Source organism: Prionailurus viverrinus, chromosome C1, assembly GCF_022837055.1.
Source record: "Prionailurus viverrinus isolate Anna chromosome C1, UM_Priviv_1.0, whole genome shotgun sequence".
Lineage (NCBI taxonomy): Eukaryota > Metazoa > Chordata > Mammalia > Carnivora > Felidae > Prionailurus > Prionailurus viverrinus.
The window spans coordinates 138,528,741-138,550,928 of NC_062568.1; the positions used below are offsets into that span (position 1 = coordinate 138,528,741).

At 41.9% G+C, this 22,188-nt stretch overlaps 1 protein-coding gene and 1 long non-coding RNA gene across 21 annotated transcripts in view; one reads left to right on the plus strand and one right to left on the minus strand.

Moving 5' to 3' along the window:
• The window catches only part of LRRC8B (leucine rich repeat containing 8 VRAC subunit B), a 98,609-nt gene that overhangs the window by 11,949 nt on the left and 64,472 nt on the right, over nt 1-22,188 (minus strand). For 7 of the 20 annotated variants that reach the window (XR_007154784.1, XR_007154787.1, XR_007154788.1 and 4 more), the window contains exons 5-7: nt 19,850-19,979; nt 5,715-5,807; nt 3,409-3,559 (exon numbers count right to left, since the gene is read on the minus strand). Coding sequence is in view for 7 of the 20 variants with exons in the window: in XM_047871025.1 (XP_047726981.1) it covers nt 19,707-19,979 (273 nt within the window). In the remaining 13 variants the exon portion in view is untranslated. Of the gene's footprint in view, nt 1-3,210; nt 3,288-3,408; nt 3,560-5,714; nt 5,808-12,252; nt 12,365-16,573; nt 19,980-22,188 lie in introns of those variants that run through there. The other 13 variants (XM_047871025.1, XM_047871026.1, XM_047871022.1 and 10 more) reach the window with 5 other exon arrangements.
• Nucleotides 5,524-14,322, plus strand: LOC125172650 (uncharacterized). The gene is made up of 4 exons (XR_007154793.1): nt 5,524-5,634; nt 5,780-5,893; nt 12,999-13,138; nt 14,128-14,322. It is a non-coding gene; the product is annotated as an uncharacterized LOC125172650 (long non-coding RNA).

The window sequence follows — 22,188 nt, forward strand, 5'->3', positions numbered from 1 at the left end:
TTTTGAAACAATCATTTTACTTTAGGACACAGTTACTTTCTTTTTTAAAATCTTTTTGGCAGTTTCAACTTTGTTAGTTTAAGTGGTTTTTTGTTTGTTTTTGTTTTGTTTTGAGAGAGTGATCTAGTGTGTGTGATGGGAGAGAGGGACAGAGGGAGAGAAAGAGAAAGAGAGAATCCTAATCTTAATCCTAATCTTCCATGCTGAGGTGGAGCCTGAGGTGGGGCTTGATCCCATGACCTGAGCTGAAATTAAGAGTCAGACTTTCAACCGACTGAGCCACCCAGGTGCCCCTCAAGTGGTTTTTTTTTTTTTTTTTTTTTTTTTTCCAAAACTTATAAAGTTTATCTAGAAAAGAAATGATATAAGGCAGTTGTTAACAGAATAATTGCAGATTTACTCTTAGAGGATGGTGTAATTCCTTATGCATTGCGTTAAATGAATATAAATTCCTTCTATACAGTATCATGAAAGTAAACCATACACTTCTAGGGAAATTACAGTGTGAGAGTTATTTGTCAGCAGACTCATCCTGCCTTTGCTCCGCTAGAATGGGAATGATAAAACAGGCAAGGACAATAGGAGCCCCATATCATTGCTGAGGAGTGTTGTTCTGAATTAGGCAGAAGAAAGATTAGAAAGGTAGGACAACTTCCTAAACTGATGGCAGAGCTGTATTTACAAGGGAAACCACCACCAGAATTCCCAGCCTTGCAAGTAGTTGTAAGAAATGGGGGAAGTTCATTAATTTTTTTTTAATGTTTTTATTTATTTTTGAGACAGAGAGAGACAGAGCATGAGCAGGAGAGGGGCAGAGAGGGAGACAGAATCTGAAGCAGGCCCCAGGCTCCAAGCTGTAAGCACATAGCCCAACAAGGGGCTCAAACTCTCAGACTGAGATCATGACCTGAGCTGAAGTCGGACGCTTAACCCACTGAGCCACCCAGGCGCCCTGGGGGAAGTTCTTTTAAACAGATTGCTGCCTGGCTGAAAATTTGAAAAGACAAGGCAACAAAGTATAAACCCATCAAAGAGTGATTACAGCTTGGTCTTGAGGAGTTACCACTATGTCTATAGGATAGAAAGGGTGGTTGTTTTGATATTGGCCTTTTCAGCTGGCCACATAGACCTTCTGTTGATCAATTTACTGGGATATTAAGAGCAGTGGCTTTTAAACATGTTGGATCATTTCACAGTAGGAAATATAGTGTATATTAGGTCCCAGTACATACACTTATAACACCATGAAAGTGACTAAAATAAGAGTTTAATAAATGGACACATATTTTCTATTTTCAGTCTGCCCCATGCATGCATTTTTTCATTTTTGAAATTATTGTTTCTCATAATATTTTAAAATTTAAATTTAAAAGCCAAAAGCAGATCAACTCATGTTTAGCATTTGATGTTTATCTTATTTGGAAAGATGATTTAGAAAGCCAATGAATATCCATTATTTAGTTTAACTTAATATAAACTTTGATTTTATTTATAATTATTTAAATTACTTGTCTTTAGTCATTATACGTGGATTAGCTATTACACAGCTAATCATCATTTTAAGTTATTTGTTTTTTTCCACTGTTGACAAATTGTGCATCATAGAGATAAATGAGCTTATTTGATTAGTAAATCCAGGTAAAAAAAAAAGTTGTTTATCTCATTATATTTAACACCGATAATTCTGAAGACAGGATTAAACCAACAAACTTGAATTAGCTTTTGTTTATCAAAGGTTATTTTAGATTATATGAACTTGAAAAAAATTGCATTAGTTTTTTTTTTATACTTCTGAGAAATTTAAGAATACTTAATTTATAAGCACTTGACTTTTCTCAAGCCAATTAAATAGAGCTCTTTTACAAACTAATTCTGGCAATACCAACCAGAGGTAGAACAATATCACATATCTCTAACATACACATATAAGCAAACGAAGCAAAGACCTTATGCTTCTTATTTTTTTGTTTTGTTTTGAATTTTAGCCATGTCTCAGGTATGAAACTCAAAAAGAATAGTTGGATCCAAATTATGGTTTTGGCAGATGGACAAAAAACGTTAGGGTTATTGGCATAGATGGCCCAAGTCTTTTACTAAAGACTTTTGTATTATTTGTATGTTATAAGGATCCTTATAGAACTGTTTTTGAAGCCATTTGTGTCTTTTAGAAGCTTCTGTACATCAATCAAGGAGCACATTCTATTGTCTCTCAGAAGTTTGGATTCCTCTCTTCTAAGGGTCCCTTTAAGGTGAATTTACTAAGTTAAAATTTCCCCAGCATGGGTTTCACTTACAAGCATACGAATACGTTGGTAGAAATCAGAATAACCAGGATTATAAATCTGAATGACCAAATTGTTATTATTTATTTTTTTAGCCAACTCTAGAGGGTCTTCAAGGGTATTAGGCAATTCTTTAGCAATAGCTCACAATTTAGCTGTAGTCCAAGGGTGATAAGAAACAGAGGGAGTTCCTGACCCCCCTTCATTAGGTTTTATCTCAAAGTGTGCTTGAATGACTGGAGGATTCAGGGGCGGGCTTCAAGCTTGTTGTTATAGGCGAGAAGCTCAGCTAAATTGGGGTATATGAAGCTCAGCTAAATTGGGGTATACGGGTGGGGGTTGGGGGAAAGAAGGCAGAGAAGTAGTAGTGACAGAGGTTGGTTCAGGAGCTCCAGAGAGCTTTTCTAGTTTGGATAGCCTCTGAGAAAGGTCAAAGTTGTCTTTGGAGAGCCAGAATTCATTTCTCATAAAGGAAGAGAGTTTTGAATCATTTGATTGGCTACTTGGAGCCCTCCAAATACCAACTGAAATATGCTTCTCATTTATTTTGCTTGATTTTATACCCCCTTTCCAGTTGTACACGCAAATAAATTAATTTTAGAATTTCAAAGGATCCCCAAAGTGACCACTGTGATTTTATTTTAAGTTTATATATTTATTTTGAGAGACAGCAGGAGCAGGGGAGGGGCAGAAAGAGAGAAAGAGAATCTGAAGCAGGCTCTGTGCTGTCAGAGCAGAGCCCAAGGAACCTCTCACTCAGGAACCCAACTGTGAGATCATGATCTGAGGTCACATCCAGAGTAGGACGCCTAACTCACTGAGCCACCCAGGCACCCTGTGAGCGTTGTAATTTTAAATGTAGAGTACTCACCAGATAACTCTGGATAGGAGAGCGTTAATACCTTGTAGAAGCCTTACCAAACAGAATCCTCACAGGAAAGTGTTAATCCCCTACAAGTACTGGCCAGCATCAGACAGGGATGTGTGACTCCCCTCTGAGAAATTCTATGCAACAGAATTGGGTCAGAGAAGTGTTAGTCCTCTGTATGAGCCAGCACCAAAAAGACACCAAAAGAAAGGCTAGAACCTCAACCAACTAGGGAGATTCAGAGCCGGGGGAACTCACCACAGGCACTCAGGCTGTGGGGAGACAACAGAGCACAGAAGGTTCAAGCAGGTACCTTGCTGGTCCAACATCAGCACAGGAGGTGAGACGCTATTACCTCAGATCCCACTTCTTCAGACACCAGAAATGCCAACTAAGAAAAGAGGCTGAGCTACAATAAAAACAAAAGCATTTATTTGGGGTTCAGAATTACAATTCAGGGGAACACAGATTTGGGCAGCAACCCAAATAGTGCCTCCCTCACCACCCCCCCCCCACCTCCGCCAAAGATTTAAAAGACAAAAAGGAATGCCTGCATATATTGTTTAGAAAAATTTTTGATTGACAAAATAAAAAAAATTTTTTTTGATTGGCGTTGGTGGCATAAAACCAATCTTGGCTGAATATACCTAGTCACTAAGGCTATCACCAAGCAAAGTCTCTTACGTAGGAAGTTGCAGGTATTCAGGCTAAGTCTTTGGAATATTTGCACTTTGGCCCAGTTCAAAAATTCAGGGTTTTATCAGATGAAAACATGCATATGGCCCATCTCCTTAATGACCTTCTGGCTTAATTTAAAAACCCCTTGACATAACTGACCCCATTTCATTTCATCGTTCACATGATTCATGTGATCTTCTGTGAATACCCAAACTTACACACACACACACACACACACACACACGCTTTCAAATACTCAATTAGCACATATATTCAATAGGAGTATATTGTTTTAACTGAGATACTCCAAAGTCATAGCATTTATAAAGACTTGGGGCAGGAGTTCTAATTTAGAAGTTAGAAGTGTTCCCCCAGGACACTCTCTTGCAGGCTCACCATAGCTATTGACGCTATTAGCAATTGCCTTACCAAAGGTCCCAGGGAAATGTCAATTAAGGAGTGAGAAGTGGGTGAGAAGAGAGTTCAGAGAAAGGAAGGGGAAACGGATGACCTATCCGGTGTCAGATATGACTCTAAGAATTTTCAGGGTACTGTTTTATTTAATTTTCCCAACCACCTGGGGAGATGATTATTATTCTTTCCCATTTTGCAGATGAGAAAACTGAGATGTAGAAAGGTCAAGTGACTTGTCCAAAGTAAAACAGCTAGAAAGTTTTGGAGGCAAGATTTAAACTTAAGTCTGGCTGATTTCAAAGTCCCAAGCCCAATGACTTCTACCCTACTGGAAAGACAAAGGCGAGCAGGTACCCAGGAGGGTGGAGAGTGGCTGAACTGCCAGTTGTTTTAAATGCTCTAGGAAGGGGTGGGAGGTGAAATCTGAAACAAACAAACAAACAAAACCCCACAAAAAATGAACAATTACAACCTCAAAACCAAACCCAATAGCAGAAACCACAGACGACAACCCTTCTCTGTCTCAGCACCTCTTCAGACATGTGGGCTCTTTACCAGGCCACATTTTAAATGTTCACAGGGGTCAGGGCTAAGACAAACACACAGAGATGGTGACATTTTGTTGGAAAAGTAGACCTTCTACTTTTATGCCTTAGTCCATCCCCAGAATCCTCACTTTTGTGGCTAAGTGGAAGTCAGTTGTAATCACTTGAGCATACAACTAAGATTTCTGTAAATCAAAATTCCTGAGAAAACAAAACAAAACAAAACAAAACTAGATATGTTCTTTGGTTCTGGTAGTGTTGTTGTCACAATCAGTTTGGGCTGCTTTAACAGAATACCATAGACTGAGTGGCTTAAACAATACACATTTCTCACAGTTCGAGAGGCTGGCAGCCCAAGATCAAGGTATCACCAATTTGGTTCTTGGTGAGGGCTCTCTTCCTGGCTTATAGACAGCCGACTTCTTGCCATCACAAGACACGCAGAGAGAGCACTCTGGACTCTTCCTCTCATTCTGTTTCAAGTTTTTATTTATTTAAGTAATCTCTACATCCAGCGTGGGACTTGAACTCACAACCCCGACATCAAGGGTCACAGACTCCTCCAACTGAGTCAGTCAGGCGCCCCTCTTCCTCTTTCTATAAGGACACTGATCCCATCATGGGGGCTCCACCCTCATGACCTCACCTAATGACTTGCAGGTCCCCACCTCCTAATACCATCACAATGGAGGTTAGAGTTTCCACATTTGCACTGGGGGGGGGGGGGGGGGCACAAACATTCAGTTCATAATATACCAATAACAAATAAGTCCATACACACAGAGTTCAGCAGCTGGCCAAGTACATGCACATAAATCACTTCATTTGCACCTCATGATTGTTACAGGTGAGTTACCTAGTCTCCCTGTTTTACAGATGAGGAAGCTGAGTTGAGAAAGATTCAGTGATTTCCCCAAGGTCACACACCTAGTAAGTGGCAGCAGTGGAGTGCAAATTCAGGGCTTCTCATTTCAAATCCCGTGTTCTTTCAGCTGCAGCAGGAACCAGGCCATTCCGCCTCTGGTATGAACAACAGTGGTAACAAAGCAGAAACAAGAACTGATGTTTATTTCGAGCCAGTCTCTTTGAAAACATTATCTCCTAGGGTAGGTATTATTACTTTCTCTATTTTACATCCCTGAGAAAACTTACAATTGTCAGGTTTAAGCCACTTTTCCAGATCATACAGCTACTATGTGGCAGAACAAGTATTTGAACTGGGTCTGGCTGAATCTAGAGATTATGTTCTTAAAGCTTCTGCTCTTTGAAATGCTCTCTGGAAAAACTCTTTCCCATTTTGCAGATGAGAAATGCTCTTTGGAAAATGCTCTTTGGTATGTAAGATGAAAATCTTCTGTCAGACATACTTATTGAGATCTTAGTAGAAATGGATTTCTTGCCCTTTTAGAAGCACTAGCATCCTACAATGTACTCTATTGAAAGCCCTATTTTCTAGGCACTGCAGATGGAGGACAGATGTTTCTTTATGCTCTGAAAGGTCCACTCTATGTAGCTGACCATAATGAGATTGTATCTTGTTCTGCATGTTTCCGAAAAATGGCATTGGACAGATTATTCCAAATGAAAGCCCAATCAAAGGAGTTACTGCATAGATTTGAGGAAAATAACAGGATGTTATTCAGTGCTGTGGGTGGGAACTTTTCATGTCAGAGGTCGTTCTGAACCACACACACATTTTGAGATGTGTTCTACCCTCAGATTCAGCCTGAAGTCCGAGCACTACACATATATCTGGTTGAGATTGATGTGTGTGTGTGTGTGTGGGGGGGGGAGGGTCACAGGTTTGGGGACTGCTGCTGGACTTGATTTCAGTATGATACAGAATTACAGGTAGAATGAAGTCCCTAAGGCCGTGGAGAGGGAGTGGAAACTTGGACTTAGGTATGACTATTCAGATAAAGATACTGTCAGTTACGTTGTTGTCTGGGTATATTTTAAAGGCCTATTTGGGAAGAATAGTTAGACGCCTAAGATAATATTTCACAGGCTTGTTGTATTATGGGATCATGATTGCAGCCTACAAGAAGGTTTTTAGGGCCAATACACCAATGTGCTTGCATTTTGGCCAAGCTGATTTCCAGGCGAGAAAGTCCGTTGAATTCTATGGAGAATCATAGCAGACTGAAATTGGCCTTAGGATCACCTAGCTCAATGTCTTTCATTTTATTGAGGAGGAAACCAAAGTGGACCCGGAGAGGGTTAGTTACATTCTGGAGTCTAACTTAACACAGCTGAGAGAGCATTCCCCAAAGTCCTGATGGACAAAAGTTCAAGGTAGTGGTTGCAGATTTGGTTGTGCTTTTGCATAGCATCTAAGAGCACAAACTCCGTGAAGTCAGATGTGCTGAAGCTGATTCCTTTGCTTACTAGCTCTGTGTGCTTTGGTAAGACATCTAACTTCCTTGAGCCTTAGTTTTCCCATCTGTAGAATGGGCACAAGATGTTCATGCTTTAATTTCACCATACCTATTATACCTTCAGGTAATGTACCCACAGTTCTACTCCCTCCTGCTATTTCTTTGCCCTCAAGCCTTGAATGATTCCTCTTCATTTTCATGGTCTGTCCACAAAGGTTCCCCCTTGTAGTTTCTGGCACATACACTTGCTGTTAGGCATTCTGGCTGACCCAGTGGCCCCATGACATAGTCTGCCAATGTCTGGCTTTCTGCCTTTTACTCATTCTCCCTCTGCAACATGCCGGGCACTCTGCTGGTGAAAGGGCATAAAAAAATGAGCAAGATGTGGTTTTGGTCATCAGTTTAGTGAGGAGGAAATCTATAAATAAGCTTCACTACATAGTTATTAAGAATAAAAGCACCTAACTCCAACTTTGGAGAAGGAAGGTGGTCAGGAAAGGTGTTGGAGACAAAATGATACTTCATCTTAGTCTTAAAGCATGAATGGAGGTTTGACCAATACACAGATAGATGATAGGGAGAGAGATGATAGATAATATTCCATATTTCTATGGAAGGAAGGAACTTCCGACTGAAAGAACAGCATGGACAAAGACATGGAAGTTTAGAAAGGCCTGGCAAAGAGGACTGCCATGCAGTTCCATATGGTGGGCTTGCTGGAATGCATGTGGGAAGTCCAGCACTGCCCAGAGGATTTGGATGCTGGCCAAAAAGCCACAAAAAAACATTGGGGTCAGGTCACATCACTGCTTTGTTAAGTCCCAAAGGGCCCCAAAGGGCAAGAACATTAACATTTGCACTGAGTCACATGCAAATGACAGTGTTTGCTGTACTGAGGCTGGGGGCACCTTCCATGCTGCGTGAGAGTAAAAAGTCAACACGGTTACATTTCTGTGACTGCCATTCTGGCCATGTGGCATTGGATTTCATTTTTTCAAGATTCTTCTATTTAGTTACAAGAGATAGGCCTTTTCCTTTAAATCACACTGCCTGGCTATGGGAGGGCAGGTAAGGATGTGACTGTGGTACGAAGGAGACTGCCCTGCTCTCGGCAGCACCCTGAGTGGTGATGGGTAAGTCTTGTTACCAATGGACAACGCTGCATGCCATCCTTTGCACTGTGACTTGGCTACCTGATTGCCTCCAGGGAGATGTAGGTGCTGCCCAAGGGCCTGGCCTGTTTTTTCAGCCATCTCTTGGCTGTCCCTCCCCTTCATATGAGGCCAGAAAAAAGAGGGAGGAAATAAAGGCCCCAGTGCTCCTGGTGGGTCCAGCATACTTTTTTTTTCTGGTCCAGCATACTTTTCTCATTTGGAAGAGAACATCGCCTTCACATGGCAGGATGGGAAGATACTTATGGAAAATCTCAAAGCTGGGAGCTGAGACTTCCAGTGGCTATGGATGCTGTCCACACCAGTTTTACAACCTAGTCAGGCACACGGACATGAAACAAATAGTAGTTACCAAAGTGACGGATACTTCAAAGCAGAGTGCCAGTTGCCATGAGAACGCACGACAGGGGAACCTGAACAGGGACCTGGTCAGGGAGGTACTACACTGAGGAAGTGACCGTTTACCCCAAGAACTGGATGAACAGGAGTTAACTAGGCAAAGGGAGAAAGGAAGAAACTTCTAGGCAAAGAGAAATACATATGCGAGACTGAGGTGGGAAAGGGCAAGTTTTAAAAGATTTTCTACCACATTTGGAGGAAAAGTCATTAGAGCTAACCAGTAGTGAGCACCACCAGGGTCAGACAAGATGCTAAGCATTTTATACAACCTCATGGAATCCTCCTAAAACCGTATTGCCACGAGGGTGGGGCCCGGTTTGTCTCATCCCCGTCATCTCACTGTATCCTCAATACCTAAGGCAGCGGCTGGTTAGAAGCAAACACTTAATATCTGTAGGATAGAGTAAATTTTATAGAAGAGGACACTGAGGCTCAGAGAGATAAGGCTATTCAAGTGTTACTGGTAGAGATGAGACTCCAATCCCACCTGAAGCGTGGAGCTGAGTGCCTTCCCAGCGGCTGGCACACAGTCTGGCTCTGTGTAGGGCAAAGATCTTGCTTTCTCTTCTTCTAGACACAAGAGAGCCCGAGTGTAGGGCTGGGCACCAGGACACAGAGGAGGTGCACAGCACACAGCTCCAGGGCAGCTTATCATGTGTCAGGTGAGCCTGAAGGACACACAGTCTGCCATGGCAGCTGGCACCCAGTTGGATTTGTACCCAAAGTGCAGGGAGAAGCGGACATGTCTCAGTCCACCTAAGACTGGGGTGTGTGTGTCTCTCCCACTGGAAGCCTGTTTGCCGCTCAGACACTTAGACCCAGAGCCCCAGGCAACAGAAACCTGAGAACTGAAAACTTGCAGGCATCCATCAGCCCCAAGTCAAACTCTGGGCTCAATGTCAGCGGTGATGGATCAGCTTCAGATTGCAAGCTTTGGTGTTAAAGCCCAAGAGGGTCAAGAACCTCACGGGTCACCTTTTTACCTGCACAGGCTCAGGACATTTCTCATTATTGGGATCTGTAACCTGAGCACGATGAAGGCCCTCATGGGAATGTCCCATCTGCCCTGACCTAGATAGTTCCTCTTCTTCATACACCCAGCTCTCCTGATGTGGAGGCATGGCAGAACAGCCCTGGAAAATAATCCCATCCTCCTCCACTTGCTATATTATGCTTTAGGTTCTTTGGTGAGAAAAAGTCATAAAACTGAGTCGTTTCAAAAGCTCAAAAATAAATGTATGATATGCTCGAACTCTTAAGAAAATGACTTAACATCAGCCCACTCACTGATCATTTTATGTAGATGAGAATATTAGAATTGTAGGCGCCCTAGAGAACATCTCAGTTCACCCTCCCATTAGGCTCAGTTAGGCCAGGCCCTTGAGCATGCTGACATATGCAGATCATGCTGGAAGTGACATGGCAAGGGTAGATGCTGAATTCCAGAAGTCACAAGGACCCCATACTCTCTCCCCTGATGAGCTGGCCTCTAGCATCCTGAGCACCACTAAATTCCCTGAGTCATGGCTCCCCCTGCAAGAGATGCATGTTAATTTCCTGCAGGCCTTCTAGTCACGGGCTTAGCCAGGGCCTTTGCTGCTTATCCAAGGCAGCACCCAAGCCATCTGGCTCATTTCCAGCCTTGCAAAAAAATTCTCTATGGGCACTCTTTTCTAAGCTGGAGGAATTAGACTCACCACCAGAAGAAAAAGGGAAGAGGGCCAATTTCTTTCATCTTCTAGAAGAATAGAAAAACAACGAATGCGATTGCACAAAGTTATTTGGTAAGTCATGTTCCCTTCCTCAGCAGAGCTCCGTGGTGGGTGGGGCACAGGCAGCATCCAAGAGCTGCAGTCCCACTGTGTGTATGGAGACAGCTGATCCGGGTGACTCACAGTGGGCCTGACGTGCCACTTGCCTTAAAAGGCAGGCATTTTGAAGAAGCAAATGCCAAGGAAATCTGTGCTTCAAGGAGTGGGTTCTTCGCTTGGGTTCAGGCTTTTTCCATGCTCAGCAGCGCATTCAGCCAAAAGGCAAAGCCGGGGAGGGACACACCATCAGCTTGGGGTGAGGAACACAGCTTTTTATCTGGATCATGGCACGAATTCAGTAAGGGCAGCAGAACCCGCTCCTCCAAATGTCTAAATCAGCAGAATGAATTTAGAACGAATTTAGCCTGAACTGTGATTTGTAGTCTTTTTGCAAGTCTAAAATGCCTGCCAGCATTTCCCTATCATAAATCAGGACTCTCAGGGAGCTCAACTGCAGTTCTGTAGTAAAACCCAAACTCGCTTCAAGCCTCATCTGTACCTCGAAACGAAAACCAAAATGTTAACAACTCTTTTCTTTTTTTTAACAAGATGAGGGTCTTTATCCAACATCTCCCACAGGATTCAAAATTCAGAATGGTACCATAGTTTAGGTTAGGACATTTAAATAAAAACTGCATTTTCAAAAAAACCCATCAAGTTTAAAAATACATTAGCCCTTTGGATGAAATTTTGTATTTACACCAAAGGGTGTTTAAAACTGTGTTTGTGCATATGTGTGTGTCTGTGTGCAGATTATCTTTTTCCCAGAATATTCAGAGTCTGCACATCATAAAGGGCAGAAAACCGTATGAGATGCCGAACTCCTCAGCTGTCCTCGCAACCCCATCACTTACTTGCCATAGGACCTTCACAGTGTGCACGATACAAGAAGTGGAGATTTAGTGCCATAGAGTCCCCAGTTCAAAACCTGGCTCTGCCACCAACCATACAGCCTCATATATGACATAATAAGTTGTTTGACTTGCCTGGACCGATTTCTTTTTCTATAAATGGAGATAATGCCTGCCTTAATATGTTTTAAGCCTTAAAGTTTACGAAGTCTCTGGCAGATGCTCAATAATGGTAACACTTGAGGATGTCTCTTTCAGAGCCTCGTTTTCTTATAAGTGAAATGGGGACAGGAGCCTAAAGTGCTTTGCGTCCAGTAATGCACTGTGCACAGGAGGGATTGTTCTTGAGACGTAAGATGCAGCTGAAATGAATGCGGCTCGTTAGGGAATGCACAGGACTGGGGTTAGGGAGGAGGCCTGCATGCTAATCTTGGCACTTCCACTCTTGGGTTAAATATAGATTAGCTGTGCTTCTGAGAGCCAGCCAGCGCGAGTGCAGAAAGTATTCAACAGGGGGACATGCAGATAGGTGCCAGCTCCCTCTGATGGTGGGTCTGTGATCTTGAAAAAGCCAGTTAGGCTTTCCTCTACAGAAAAGTCTACATGGTTCCTTCTGATTGGAAAGTTCTAAAATTCTAGGATTGCATTCGGGAATGAGGGAGCAAATAAAATGGACAGGAAGTGACTCACTGGCTCAGGAGAGGACAAACTAGGACAGATATCGAGCAGGAGGAGGCACTGGGCTAAAAGCAATGGGAAGAGACCAGTGAGCTCTGAAAACCGGAGTCCTCTGTGAGTCTTCAAACTCCAAGGTGGGGAGAGAGGAGGTGGGGCTGAGGTTAAGTGTTCTTTACCTCCACCTCTGTAGAAATAGGCTTTGCAGACCTGTGAGTTGAATAGGATTCCTCTTCTGAAACAGTCATGAGACCTTGGCAAATGTTACACTTTTCAAGTTGGTTTTCTCATCTGTAAAATAGGAATAGTACACCAAAAGGTTGTTGGCTGGATTGAGCCGGTGCACATGAACAAGCTCGTAGAGCACCTGGCGTGTGGCAGGTGTTCAGTAACATTACTGTTGTATTCCATTATGCTATTCCCCCTTCAGTGATGGGCACCAAGCTGAAGGATCTGGGACAAATGATTAGATTTTTATCTTTTCTCAATTTGAAATCATGAATGAGGCTCCTGATGGATCATTCTGCCCAGGTATCACAAGCCCGATAAATTTTCCTCAAGCCTCTTCAAGCAGACTGAATCAATTCTCCCTTTACTTGGCTACTTCTTCAGCCTTTCCCTTTTCACAGATCAATTGCCGGATACTGACTCTATTATGACGAGGGTTACAGAACTGTTCTCTTCCCTCCATAATGATCTAAGTAGTTTCTCTGGGAAGCACTACTGAGACACTAAGACAAGGATGGGAATCCCAGTCCAGTTCAGGCAAAGACTAGAAGGAGGCTCCCCTCACAGGGGTGGCATTCGGTCTTCCAGGGGTTTAAATATTTGCCTGGGGCACTAATTTACATGGACCGCCAAATGTCATTGAAATAATTAGAATTAGGGGACCAGTCAACTCAGGTTTCCATTTGTAATTCTTTAGGTTCACCAGCCTAAGGGACGCAAATTGGTCCTACTACCATTCAGTATATTGAAGAAGTCTCTTATTTGGAATTTGAAATTGTGACAAGAAACCCCATTCTAGGAAGGAAGCATCTTGATAAGTGAAAGGGATTTATTTTGGTGAGTACAAGCTAAAACGTCATCCTTAGTATGACTTAATACTCTCAAAGATGGGATTTAGTAACGGGTGAGGATATGGAACTTGGGAGGACATAATTAGGAAAATGCTAAATAGCACAAGCAGAGAGGGGTGGGGAGGGAGAGGACGGGGGCCAGGAGAGGGGATATTTCTGTACTTCCAGGGAACAAAGGGGTGAGCCCCAGTGGCTGGCTGGTCTGCTCCTGAGTCCCAGGAGAAGAGACTCAGAGCAGCAATGCTATGAGCAGAGAGCTCTCATTTGCCTGATAGCTCCTGCCCCCAGCTGTCTCTAGCTCATTCTTGGGAGTTTTGTTTTGGGAGAAAGGAATAGACAGTTGAACCAAAAGTTCATGATTTTTACTAATAGGAGACCAAGTCCCCTATCTCTACCAAATGCATATTATATAAATACTCAAAGCATATTTTTAAAGGGGGTGCCAAATTCTTACCTGCCCAGGGCACCCACATGTCTGGTCCTGGTGCCGGGTGCTACATGAGGCTTTCTGAGCACATCTCATTTGAAATGGAGTCACTGAGCTTCAGTGGAGGGCCATGGAATTCTCAAGATCTTGGGGGCTGCATTTGATCAAGGCAAGGCAAGGAGAAATGGAGTAACAGGGGAGGAAGTAGATGCTGGTCAACTTCTATTTGAAGTTATTTGATTTATTCTCATCTCAGCGGCAGAGGGAGGCAGAGAGTAAAAAATGGTGTGGGTCAAGCCCTACACAAACAATAGGCATGTGTAAAAAGGCATACAAAATTTAAGGTATTTATTATGAGAACGAATTTGAAAAGCTTCTGAGTAGCACACAAGCAGTTCTCTAGAATCATTGGTATTTAGGAGGGAAGACTCATAATTCTAGTCTAGAGGATGATGAGACCACACAGGATGAAAAGAGGTTTGTTATTTAAAAAAGACTACGTATTTTTAAAAAATGACTTTTTTTTCTGATCCTCGTTTGGCTTACAGATCTGTTTTCTTCTGTAAACATGGGGCTTGAATTCAAGGTGCGACGCTGTGCCTTTGGAGAAACCGCTTTTCTCTAGACCTCAGAGAGGAGACGGACTGAGCCTGCAGCTCTCAGGAGAAGGGGAGAGAGTCCACAAAGGCATGGGTGGGCGCAGCCTCTCCCGTGCCATCAGGCCTTCACTGCATTCTGGAAAAACCACTCTGTAGTGTGGAAGGGAATGCCGGAGAATGTGAAGCTACACTTAAGCATGCTTGGGGGCCTGGTCAGTGCCCAGTAGGCTGTCAGCACAGGACCCCAGGGTCCCAAGGCTCCTAGCAGTCCCTGAATGCCTGCTGACGCCTTACATCACACACTGGCTTCCTCTCCTCCGTGTCTCTCCCATTCCTCAAGCGCTTCCAGGTGGGTGAATGCCTCCCTTGAAGTACTTCGTTTCCAGGGAAAAATGTGGCCATCTGGTTTTAGCAGTCATTTTCCTTCATAATCTGGTTCAGTATATGTCGAGTTCTGTCTTCCAGCAGAGGAAAGGCTTTTATCAGGCATCTAATGTGTTCCTGAAAGTGTGTGCGTAGGGTGGGTGGGCTGGGGGCGGCAGGTAGGAGTTTGAGAGAAAGAGAGACAGAAAGTCTTGTATCCAAAAGGTCAAACTATCATGTGCTTATTCTACCCAAGAATTCCATTTTTCCTCTTTTACTAAACCTCAAAATTTCACCTCGCAGTTCTCTACTTTTTATTTTTCTGGTCCACTGTTCAGCGTTAGTGCTAAACTAACAGTAAATGGAGAAATGAGAGCTGAGAGGGGGAAACCTGGATTGCTTTGTGGGCATGGGTCCCCAAGGATGAGCACCATTGGAGAGAGGGAACTATTTAGGATTGTGACAGATTTCACCCCTCCCTGCCTCCTGCCCCAACATATTATATTCTAGAATCAATCTGGCTCTTTCCAGGGGCTTGTTATTTTGTGAGCATTGTAGCATATTTTGAAAACTCCTACTCTTGTTAGGAGATTCACACGTAAATCTAAAATCCATCATCTGGTGAACAACATAACAGTACAGCTGCACAGGGACAAATTAGTACAGTGAACTTCGTCCAACATTTAATCTCTTTTTATTTGCCATTTGTTATAAAAACGGAATCTTTACTTTACACAAAAGCTACTTTAAAACAGGAAAGTTTACCAAAAACCACTGAATCTCAGGCAAAGGGATTCACCACCAAAATGCAGATTTACTACATGGTAAAGCTGAGGGCCAAAAACATTCAACTCACAACATGATCTTATATTTTCTAATAATTCATTACCAGAAGCAAAACCCGAGCACGTACGTGTTTGAGAAAATACGTGACAAAGATGAAATAATAAATGCTAGCTTTCACCGTGAAGCTAACCTAAGCAAATGTTTCCACCCGAGATTGGCCCGTTATTTCACTCAGAGTGAAACATTTGAAGAGCTTTAAAAATATTTCAAACATAAATATTTAGGCTTATACACAACACATATGCACAAACATATCCATTCTAATTCTATGCCCCTTTGTATTTTTTTAAATTGCACCATCTCTGTTAGAGATAATATATAACATGCAGGAGACACTCATAATTGTTTTTCTCAGCAGTGGGGTATTCTACAAGTCAAATGTAAAGCTGAAATATGAATGAAGGTCAACTGGAAGCCATCTCAACTCAGTACGTTAACTCATATACTCTGCGTTAATGCTTTAGTGTTGATGAAATTGTTCATATATATATATATATATATATATATATATACACATATATATAAAGTTGAAGAGAATGTAGTCCATTACCAAAGGTACTGAGGAGATAGTTCCCAGTGGATGTAGAAGTGATGGATCAGGAACAAGAGGAAACCAATTAAATAGGACCGCAGGTTTTCACTGCTTTCACATTCGACTGAACGTAAGATATAATTATATCCAGGGCATTTCCAACAGTCATTAGTTTATCCCATTTCATGTATATAATGTCTTCATAATTCAAGTGAGGATACAAAATAGCTCCTCCCCCTCCCACCGGCCTTCCTCTTGTTTCCAGAAAGAAATAAACACAGATTTTGATGCAATATACAGTTCTGGGAAACCAAGTGGACTTACAGTTATATTCTCATGCTTTTGGTAGGCATGAGAGATCATTGATTGAATCAGCTCTAAATACTGCAGGGATGGGTAAAGTGGGGCTTCTATATTAGGCATCATTATAGGCCTTGGCTTCCCCCCAAATAAATACACGCTCAAGTACGACTCCAAGTTCTCTAGCACAAATATATTCTGTTATGTACAAGTGCTGACCAAATTTAAGGAGGTGAGTGAGTGGAGAAGGACAACAACATACCTATGCAGTTAGGACAATACGAAGAGAAAATGTAAAGATGGAAGGAGGGTTTTATTGGAAATACAAGGAAATAAAGCTATAAATCCACAGAATAACTGTTTGATTATTTTAATGGTTTCTGAACCCGTCAGTATGCAATATTTTAAACATACAAAATTTACATCATGAAACACATGAAGAACAGAAACAAATATTGTCACTCTCAAACAATAAAATTATGCAGATAACTCACTGCAGCTTACCATAGCACAGTGGTAAGCTTACCACACAAACTGGAGCTATGCCACAGTGCTGAGAGCCTACGGATCTCTACTTACCCTGTTTAACACAAACATTTGTTAAGGGACAGTGAAATACGGTGACATCCCGGGAGAAAAATTAAGACTGAGGATGAAGAATGAAAACACACATCTATGTGCCACACAGACATATCTTTATGTAGGTTAGGGAAAGAACACTATACCTCACCAGGAGTGCTCAAAACTGCTCTGGTGTGTGTGTCCCTATGTGTGCACAAGCTTAGCTATGTGCGTCTGGGTAGGTCTGTAAATAAAACGAACCTATGCCATTGCTAGCATAAGCCATCAACTTTGTTCTGAATAACATCCACATGGACTTTTTGGAACATGCACTGTGCATTCTTGGAAGTCAAATGCCAACTAAAGTCTCATGATGGGACAAACTGCATTTTCCTCATTGAAAAGCCTCTGAAATGAATTTGAACACTTGCAAAATAAACACCTGTTCCAAGAGTGCAGTAAAGGTGACATCAAACACCACGTCCTCATGTGTCAAGTGGTGGCCTCACAGTTCATTCCATCAGTGCTGTGTGAATTGAAAAGCTACCTCAACACTGGTATGTAGGATTAAACAGAAATCTAAAAACCATGGCATCAAACAACAAAGCGTGCACCAGTAACTGTACCCCAGTGTTTGGAAAGCAGCTTACAATATTTATCATTGACCCTGATAGTAATGTGCTTCCAGAAATTGAAAGAAGCGATGAGGAAGATTTAGTCAATGACTTTTGCAGGAGAAGTTATATGTAGTTTGTGAGAATGATAGCCAATCTGAAATTTGCTTCGAAAACTCTTCTTTATGGAGGAGGGTGGGATTTTTCATATTATGGCTAATTATATGGCCAAAACCATTTAGATACCTCTTCGTGTATCATATTCACAGCCAAAACTTAAGATAAATCCTAGCCAACTTTGGAATTAGTACGCCTGACAATTTTAGTGTGAAACATTAAAATGGCCATTAACTTACGTTAAAAAAAAAGAAAACAAAAAACCCTAGATACAGTCAGAATCTGTTTTCTAAAGTCCTAGATGAAAGAAAGTTTCGTCAGTTAGGCCTGGGTCCCTGAGAACTTGAATGTTCTGACTAAAGGCAAGTTTTGGTAGGAATTAACATTTTTACACTGCTCTGTCTCGTTCAGAATAAAAATAACCTTTTAGGCAGCTTCTGGTGTTAATAGATTTATATAATATTATTCAAATTACATTTGATGCAGACAATTCTTTTTTCTGAGCTGCAGTTCAGGGGTGTGTGGCGGGTGAGGGGGGCTGCAGATTTTGCTACAATTTCAAGACTCATCTTCATCTTCCTGGAACAGGCAAAGCAAGACACAACATACCATACATCACAGTTCTATGTTTACAGTACTCTTTATCCATAGTGTTTTCCAGTTTTGTCTGGGTGCAGTTAGTAGGTTACTTCATCATTAACACCCCAAATGAGACAGGCATCATCATGCCTAGACCCGCTGGAGAAAAACACAGTAAAACTGTACATTTTCCCAAAAATGAGTCACTTGATTTTATTCATTTTACAATATGCATGATAATAAAAGGCTAAACACAAAGCTCTTTATAAAAAAAAGAGCAAAATGTATTCCAGGAAAGTCAGACAAAGGCATGAGATGAATTTCAGTTAAATGGATCTACTTCTTTGTGAGCTCTGAGAGTTCTTCTTAAATACTGAATAGAGGCCGAGTGTTTTACATTATAATCATATCTAGAGATCATGCAGCTGGAGAAGAAAAGTATTTTGCTTTAAGTCTTAATTTCTCCAAGTGTTTTGAAGTCAGTTTTAAGGAGTCAAATCTGTACCTCTCCCCTCCATCACAGTTTTTGAAGTAATTAAGAATTGTACCCGTACAATAGCACAGCAACTAGGGAAGAGAGAGGTAGATGATGTGGCCATCCTCTTATAAGGAAACCCCCCAAATATTTTAGGGCATGAAACACAAGGCTTTTGTTATCCAAAAGTAATGAGTTGCAGAGTACAAAAACATTCTGGATCAGAATGCACACAAGTAGGAGACGCGTAAGTAGCCCAAACCAAGCACATTAATAGTAAATTCTTAAAGAAATGCATGTGTTCTCTGTACCTTACAAAAATTATTCTCACAGATTTTGAATCCAAGATTATACAATAGAAAATATTTATATGCTTTACATTTAATATAAAAATTATTAGCAAATAAAAAAGGCTTTGATGATACACAAGAAGAGATTTTAGAGAATACATGAATTTTTAGGAGACCCTGAGGAGGACATGCCCTAAGCACCCTGTCCTTTTCTATGCAAGGGCCAAAGGCAAGCACTTTCTCAGGGTTCACCACAGTTTTGTTTTGTTTTTTTTTTTAGGGCTCACCGTTGTTGAGAGAAAACAAGATGGAGTAAGACTCGAGCAAGCTGGGACAGGAAGTAAAAATCAAGCCAAGAAGAAATTCTGCCAAGCACAATGCACACCCTGCCTAAAAATATTTAAGAATAAATCATAGAGTGTGGAGTGTACACCAAGGACATTTATATTGATGAATTTATGGGCAAGGTGATAAATACCAAAACAGGAAGTCAGTTAAAACAAGTGTGCAAATAAGTAAGTAGCGGGGAATTGGGGAGGGAGATGAAAGAATGCCTAAGCTTCAAGGTAAAAACTGCAAGGGAGAGACTCAGGAATTTCATGTCCCCCATGCCACCCTCCAAGTGTACTTCTCACATCTTAATAAGTTAAAAGTCAATGATTCACAAAACTTTTAGTTCAGTGTTAACACTTTTTACCTGTTTAATGTAGGGCTAGACACTGAGTTGCCTTAAAGACATCTGGTTATAGTTAGTCATAATTATTACCCATTTTTCATCGTTATAACTTAGGAAATTTTAGCTCTCGTTTAAAGCCCTGGGGCAAACATTTAAAAGGTATTTCCCCTTTCGGTCAACATTTATCTAAGCACGTCTGCAAGCGTTCTGTTACAGGGAGAGGAAGAGTGTTGAGCAAATTCTCCTCGACAATCAGACAGCTCCGTTTTAGGGACTGACACCCTTCTAGTTCAGGAGGGAGTGTTTCCAGGTAATTACCAATGAGCTCCAGATGAGTAAGGTTCGACAGCTCACCCACGTGAGGGGACAAACTCATCAGGCTATTTTTCCCCAAAAGTAAACACTGCAGCTTTTTGCACTGAAACAGCCCATCTGGTAGCATCTCAATCTGGAAAGGGAAAAAAAGAAGCCAGTGAAACTGGTTTTCCATGGCCTATGATAACGCATTTATTTATTTATACCCCTACCTTTCCCCAAAAACACTTCTAGACATTTACAGGGATACACAGAACAATGACGATACATTCGAAGTAGATGGAAAAGATAAAGGAAAAGTAAGAACATCCTGACATGAAGTCAGCACTGAGACCTACCGTGAACTTCCAAACCCTTGCTGTACATATGGGTGGGCAAAAGACTTGATTCTAAGCATTCTAACAAGCAGTCTCAAATAAAATCTAATTAGTCACATACTCATTGTCCCTAAGGAAAAAAAAAAAACCAACAACAGTATTTCAGGAAAATCGTAATTATTCTTGAGGCGGAGTTACTGTGTAATGTAATGAGCAACATCCTCAAAAACATCGTGAGTACAGACACAAGGCTCTTTCTCAGGGTTTCAGACTACACACTGAAAACTTTATTCTGTTAAAAGAAAAAAGTCAACAGAAGCAGAAACAGGAAGATATGATCATATATCATTTCATGCACATTTCTTTCCCCTCTGTATACACACTCGTGAATATTTACCCTTCTTCCTGCTCTCTGGCAGTTTCAATTAAATCATGCAACACAAAGAAGTAATTTAAAATATGATAAACAGCCTGAAATTAGGTCAACTCCTACAGCTGCTCAAAGGAGCTGCCCCCCCTCGTGGTGGGTAGGTTGCACGTGAATTTCTAAGGGAGCCCCATTGCATACATGAAAGATAGTTTATCGGACAAGACATCCAGAGAAGAGCTGAGAGTAAGCATTCTCAATTCTTGGCATGCTACAGAGATGTGAGTTTGCACCAGGCAGCGCTGGACAGCACACACTGCAATCTACAATACTCCACATATTTATGTACCTGTGAATGGGGCATCTTTTCAACGTAATGCAGGCTCCTTGGATCAGGAAGTGGCTTTGTTAGACAAGGGATGAAAGGGGCACTCAGGGGCTCAGTCTGCTCCTGTGTTGGGCTAACATAGCCCCACCGAGCCAGCCCTCTGCTGGAATTTCCAGGACCATCCAAAACTATCTCCTTAGAAGGATAAATACTCTCTACACAAACTAAAAAATGGTCAAACTGCATTCAAACCTGCTCATTATATTGGAAATTACCCTCTCTTCCATTCCCCACACATACACTCAATGCTGGATATCCTAGAAAACAGATCGAATGATCACCATTGCTAAGAATGGCATTCAATATAACTCATCATTGTATGTCAAAAACTAGGTATAAGCAAAGGAAAGATATCTTCCCTCCTATTTCACTCTCCTTTCAAGAATGCAGATGTAAACCCCCACATCCGTGGATTTCAATGTAGACATGTAGCAGAGGGATAAGTGACAGGGGAAATGTAGCCCCTTTCTAATGCAACCTCTTCTGGTCATATACCTGCAGCTCAGAAGTAGGGTCAGCGATGGATAAGTAGAGGAAACAATCTGTCCTCTGCAATGTGCTCAGAGTTGAGAGTGTCCATTGGTGTCTAAACAATGACTTAGGCAAACCAGTTGAATAGAGGGTAGGATTGGCTCATTTGTATTCAGTAAATGCATGCAGAGATCCTCCTTTTGTGCCAGGCTCCCAGTTAGGTCTTGGGGTTAAAGTGCTGAGAAGACAGATGAGTCTTTAAGGACCTTGGTCTAATGCAGGGTTTTTCAACCTGCAACGTTGACAATTTGGGTGGGATAATTCCTTTTGTGGGGGGTGCCCTGTGTATTATACACTGTTTAGCAGCATCCCGGGCCTCTGCCTACTAGATGCCAGGACTATCCGCCTCCTCGGCCATGATAATAAAAAATGTCTTCAGACAAAAGTCTCTTGTGGGGCAAAGTGCCCCCATTTGAGTAGCACTGGACTAATAAGTAGGAAATACTAGACAATTTTGTGAATAATTAGTCTCGGCTGGGAAGGAGTGTCCTGCTCAGGGCTGTATCAGGGACTCCCCCATCTCCCTTCTTCAGTCAGCTTCCAGATCCCCAGCAAGTACCTTGTTTTGTTGGATTCCTTTCCACTGAATAAATACCCTGAAGCCATTGCCATCACTGTCCTGCCTGGCTATCAGCACACTACCATGTTCTCACCAAATCTTCTTTCAAATTTCTGAATTTGTGGGGCACCTGGGTGGCTCGGTTAAGCATCGGACTCTCGAGACTGGCTCAGGTCATGA